The sequence below is a fragment of the Vicia villosa genome, linkage group LG1 (assembly GCF_029867415.1).
Source record: "Vicia villosa cultivar HV-30 ecotype Madison, WI linkage group LG1, Vvil1.0, whole genome shotgun sequence".
Taxonomy (NCBI): Eukaryota; Viridiplantae; Streptophyta; class Magnoliopsida; order Fabales; family Fabaceae; genus Vicia; species Vicia villosa.
Window position 1 is genome coordinate 50,130,634 of NC_081180.1, and position 6,152 is coordinate 50,136,785.

At 34.1% G+C, this 6,152-nt stretch overlaps 1 protein-coding gene across 1 annotated transcript; it reads left to right on the plus strand.

The window, feature by feature from the left end:
- The first annotated feature begins 4,761 nt into the window (after positions 1-4,761).
- LOC131632950 (uncharacterized) lies at positions 4,762-5,674 on the plus strand. The gene is made up of 2 exons (XM_058903684.1): positions 4,762-4,961; positions 5,164-5,674. Exons 1-2 carry the CDS (start codon positions 4,762-4,764, stop codon positions 5,672-5,674), a joined length of 711 nt encoding a protein of 236 aa, XP_058759667.1.
- Positions 5,675-6,152: the final 478 nt, after the last annotated feature.

The following is a 6,152-nucleotide window of genomic DNA, read 5'->3' on the forward strand; positions in this document are numbered from 1 at the left end:
CATTTCGATCGATAAAAAGTCAGTTCACCGTGTTACACATATCTACACGCGGCGAGTGTTTAGTTTGAAGGGATTTAAGAAGGGTTTTTCAAAAATTTATCCTCTTAGCAGAAAAATCCTGATGAATGGATCTTGATTAAATGATTAATCACAAATCAAACACAAAATAAGTATTTTGAATTACATCTTGAAACATGCTTTAACTTTGATCACAAAAGTGGAAAATACCATCGTCTCTACGAAGTCCACGAGAATACAAAGTGGAACACGATACTAGCCGTTTTTTTTCGAAAAAATTGACAATTAGACTTACAAGAGAAATAGCTTCTCTATTTATAGAGAGCTACTGAAACCCTAATGCTCTTATATTAGACTTTTTCCAAACTAAGTCTAATCTTATTCAATTAAACTATTTTAATTAAATAAATATTATTTATAGTTAATTAATTTCTTAATAAAATAAAATATTAATTAAATCATATTTAATTTAATTAATTGTCAATTCTAATTTATTTAATTAAATCATATTTAATCAAATAAACTATATTTGTGTTAATTTATTAAATAATATAATTAATATCTGATTAAATTAAATCTTATTTGTTCTATGGTCAATACTCTATGTTTGTGACTCGGTAGGTTCTTATTATGTAGGCAATAATATCGAATCATATGATTAATATTATAAACAATAAGCGGTATCTAGCAACACATCACTATTACCCAAGTAACGAGAATGTCATGTGATCTGACATAACCTGTCTATGATAATGATCATGTGTATAATTACCCTTTTGCCCTTATATCTATATTAAACAAAGGCATATAATGTGTCACTTGTATAGTCCAATATTTTATTCTTTGATCCTCGAATATACTTTATAACAACAAATAAGCCCAATATCTCATATCAACTTATTTGAGCACGACCATGCATTTTATAGTCATACTTTATTAAGGGCCCCACAATATTATTCTCGTATATGTAGGAGGGCAAACTCCATCTAGGTCACTCGTGTCCCTAAATATTATTTATTAAGTAATCATCAATCTTCTTTATGGTCATCCTGTTATGGACAATGTTTAATTAGAAATAAATTACTCGACTTCACAACTAGGGTCCATAGTGGTTTTAGGTTGAAGAGTAGTGTACACCACTATCACTATGAGAATAAATTACGACACTTACATAATAAACTATGTAGTATTCTCATAGTGGATCAATCTAGTATAAATATTACTCATAATATTTATACCTACGTGAAGACTTGATATCTCATATCCATGACCTATGAGATATAGTCGTCGGTACTCACATAATAGTCTTTATACATTACTATTGTCCTATTAGACGGCAAAGCTTGACTATAGATACTTCAAGAATAATGTCCTTATATTTAAGGAGATATCGCAATTAAGTCACACTTAATGGATCATTAAATGGACTATTGATTCTAAAGACTTTATTATGTCATATACAAATAACATAATAAATACAATGTCTAATATATATATATATATATATATATATATATATATATATATATATATATATATATATATATATATATATATAAACAAATAATATATATCAAGGTCATGATACAAAAAGCATATACAACTAATATTGATTGGATATTAGGGCTTACTCCAACATAGGGGCGTGGAGCTCTCCACGGTTTTCCCACCTCGCTTAAACGTCGTCTTGTCCTTAGTAGGCAAGGTGTTATTGTTCTTCCGCGGATGTTGTGAGCCTTCAGCATTAGGGAAACACTCTTTCACGCCATGCGCCTTCTCCTAGGCATTGCTCTCGTTGCCTTTTATATAACATTCTACCCTTGAGACCACATCTATTAACAAAGACATTGCCCTTTTGGGCAAGGTATTCGTTGAAATGCCCCGCTTTGAGGCCATTATAAAATATCCCTATAAACATTTCCTGGTTTGGGTGGACGAATTTTATTGTGTCCTCGTTGAAGCAAGGGAGGTATTCCCTTTGTGATTCTAAAGGACCTTGTCGAATGTTAAAAAGGTTGGTGGTGGATAGGCCCATGATTGAGGACGATTAGGACTAGGAGTGGAGACTTTGGTGAGTGTTAAAGTGGCAGTTGTAACATCCTGATTTTACTTATTAGCTATTTTATTTAAATTATTATGTGGCATAGTAATTAATAAAAGTGTGTGATTATATGTTATTTAGGTTATTGGGTATAATGATAGAAATGAGTTGTTGGACCTAATTATAAGAAATAGAAGTAATAAGGGGGTGTGTATTAGTAAGCCCAATAACTTAAACACTAGGTAGTAAGGAAAGCTAGGTTAGAGAATCATTTTGTGAAAAACAAAAGAAGAGAACAAGAGAAGAGAAGAAGAGAAGTATAGAAGAGGAGAAAGGAGGAGAAATAAGTAAACCTAAAAAGAGATCTACGCTCAAGATAAGGGAGGGATTTCATGTTATTGTGAGTGTATATGATGTATGCAATGGGTAGGATACATGATTTAGGAATGGTTATTTCAATTTCTAGGTTTTGAATGCTTAGGTTTTGAAATGGAATCCATGAATTGGTGTTTTGAATCTTGTTTTGATGATAGTAATTGGATGTTTTTTGATAAATTGATGAGGTATTTGATTTCAACTGATACATAGAATGTATATTGATTAGTGGTGATTGTATGAGGTGAATAGAAAGAAAAATGGTGATTTTTGGGTTTTCAAACAGTATGAGTTGACCTATGCAAAGGGGGAGAATCGACCTAAGCAGACCCGCAAAGGCAAGGATTCCTTACATTCGAGCGAGCGATCGACCTCTGTAGGGTATGAGTTGATGCATCGCTTGTTGGAAGGCTCAGTATGAGTCGACTCATGGGTCGACCTGAGTAGTCCCACGAGTTATCCAATTTTGACAGATTTTTGTAAAGATCATAACTTTTAAACCGTAACTGCGTTTTGTGTGTCGTTCGAAGCACTAGGAAGCTAATGCAATAACCTTTATGATACAACTAGGTTTATTGGAATTGGATGGTTTAATAATTGTGTGGTTGTGTAAATGACGTGTATTTATGTATATGTATGTCATGAATTGATGAGATGTGAATAACATGTGTTGATATGGCATGTTATATGTTATTCGTAATATCTGTAAATATTTAATGCTATTTTAATGCATTGTTGATGTTGTTTACATGATGAATGTATGTTGTATAATTGATGGATAATTCAATGTGTTGAATTATGGTGATATGCTTGGATATTAAGATTATATGGATAATATTAATTGCATATGTTTTTGGTAATTGTACATGCATTCATGGGGAATCTTATTATTCCGTTGGTGTCTTTGATCCTTGTGTGGAAATATAAGCGGTGGCTTTGATCCTTGTTTGGAAATAGAATCGGTGGATTATATGTAAATATTTGGGCTTTGGTTTTGTTCGGATCAGAAGCGTGGCTCTAGTTCTAGATATTGAATCGGGAGCGAGTGAGCTTGATGTTCACGTTGGTACCACATGCATGAGTTGCATTGATTACCTTGGAGTCACATTTGTTGTTATGTGATGTTTTCTTTGGTTTTGCAATATGTGGTAATCGGTTAATTATTACATGTATGTTACATTGATGGTAATTGTGCTATATGCGATAATTAGCGAATTTGTATACTTGTAGTGCTTGTATCTCAATGGGAGGCTACGGAATCTATTTATGAGATTAGAAGTTATCTTTGTTTGGCTGGTTATTATCATAAGTTCATTGAAGGTTTTTCTATGTTGGCGTTATCGTCGACGCAGTTGACTAGGGAAGGTCAAGCTTTTATTTGGACATCGCACTGTGAAGCTAATTTTCAAGAGCTTAAGAGAAGGTTGACAACTACTCTTATTTTGACTTTTCATGACCCGGAAGAACCATTTGTGGTGTATTGTGATGCTTCATTGATGGGTTTAGGAGGTGTGTTGATGTAGAATCGACCAGTGGTAGCTTAAGCTTCAAGGCAACTTAACGCTCATGAGAGAAATTATTTTACGCATGATTTATAGTTGGATGCAGTTGTGTTTGTTTTGAAACTTTGGAGGAATTATTTGTTTAGATCAAGGTTTAATATGTTCAGTGATCACAAGAGTTTGAAGTATTTGTTTGATTAGGAAAAGTTGAATATGAGGCAAAAAAGATAGTTGGACATCTTGAAGGACTGTGATTTTGGTTTGAATTACCATCCTTGTAAAGCGAATTTTATAGATGATGCATTGAGTAGGAAGTCTTTTCATATGTCGATGTTGAAGGTGCGAGAATTGGAATTATTGGAACAATTTCGAGATTTGAATTTGGTTTGTGGAGAGACTTCTTCTGGTGTTAAGCTTGGTATGTTGAAGCTTACTTGTGGAATTCTTGATGAGATTCAAGAGGGTCAGAAATCATATTTGAATTTTATTGATAGGTTGACATTGATCAATCAAGGTAAAAGTGGTGATTTTCGGATTGATGAGAATGGTATCATGAGGTGTCGTGATAGAATTTGTGTTTCGGAAGTATTGGATTTGAAGAAAAGGATTCTTGATGAAATATATCGTAGTGGTTTGAGTATTCATCTTGGTGCTACCAAGATGTATCAAGATTTGAGGAAATTGTTTTGGTGGTCCGGTATGAAGGATATTACAGAATTTGTGTATTCTTGTTTGATCTGTCATAAGTCAAAGATTGAACATCAGAAACTGCCTAGATTGTTGCAACCGTTATCTATTCCTGAGTGGAAATGGGATAACATTTCTATGGATTTTGTTTTGGGTTTGCCGAGGACACCGAGTAATTGTGAAGCTATTTGGGTTATTGTGGATAGGTTGACGAAATTCGCTCACTTTATTCCGATCAGGATGAATTATCTGATGGAAAGGTTTGCTAAGTTATATGTTGAGAAGATTGTGAGTTTGCATGATATTCCGTCAAGTATTGTTTATGATAGAGATATGAGGTTTACTTTGAGATTTTAGGAAGGTTTGCAAAGTGCTTTGGGTACAAAGTTGCATTAGAGTTCGGCGTATCATCCGCAAACTGATGGTCAGACTAAGAGGACGATTCAGTCGCTGGAGGATCTTTTGAGAGCTTGCATTTTCGAACAAGGAGGTTATAGGGATATATTTTTTGCCTTTGATTGAGTTTACTTATAATAACAGTTTCCATTCGAGTATTAGGATGGCACCGTTTGAGGCTTTGAATGGTAGGAAGTGTAAGACGCATTTGTGTTGGTATGAATCTGGAAAAAGTGTTATGGTTGGACTTGAGATAGTTAAACAGACTACAGAGAAGATTAAGATTATTCAGGAGAAGATGGAGGCTTCTCATAGTCGTCAGAAGAGTTGTCATGATAAGAGAAGGAAAGAGCATGAGTTTGAGGTTGGAGATCATGTGTTTCTTAGAGTTACTCTGGTAACTAGTGGTGGTAGAGCTTTGAAGTCGCGTAAGTTGATGTTGCATTTTATTAGTCCTTATCAGATTTCCGAGAGAGTAGGTGAAGTGGCACATTGGATTGCTTTGTCACTGTCACTTGCCAATCTCCATGATGTGTTTCATGTGTCTCAGTTTAGGAGATACATTGCGAATCCATCTCATGTTGTCCAATCAGATGATGTGCAAGTAAGGGATGATTTGACTGTTGAGACATCACCTATGTGGATAGAGGATTGAGAAGTGAAACGACTTCGAGGTAAAGAGATCGCTTTGGTGAAAGTGGTTTGGGGAGAACCAACAGACGGTAATGTGACTTGGGAGCTTGAGAGTCGGATGAAGGATTCATATCCTGAGTTGTTCGTTTGAGGTAATTTTCGAGGACGAAAATCTTTCAAGTAGGGGAGAGTTGTAACATCCCGATTTTATTTATTAGTTATTTTATTATTTTATTTATTTATTATGTGGCATAGTAATTAATTAAGTTGTGTGATTATGTGTTATTTGGGTTATTAGGTATAATGATAGAAATAAGCTATTGGGCCTAATTATGAGAAATAGAAGCAATAAGGGGGCGTGTATTAGTAAGCCCAATCACTAAAACACTAGTTAGTAAGGAAAGCTAGGTTAGAGAATCATTTTGTGAAAAACAAAAGAAGAAAACAATAAAAGAGAAGAAGAGAAAAGGAGAAAAGAGGAGAAAGAGGAAACGCTAGAA

Coding starts and splice junctions, on each gene's coding strand:
- LOC131632950 (XM_058903684.1), top strand. CDS start 4,762: ATGGATTTTGTTTTGGGTTTGCCGAGGACACCGAGTAATTGTGAAGCT. Junction 4,962..5,163: donor GTTTATGATAGAGATATGAG/GTTTACTTTGAG, acceptor TTATAATAACAG/TTTCCATTCGAGTATTAGGA.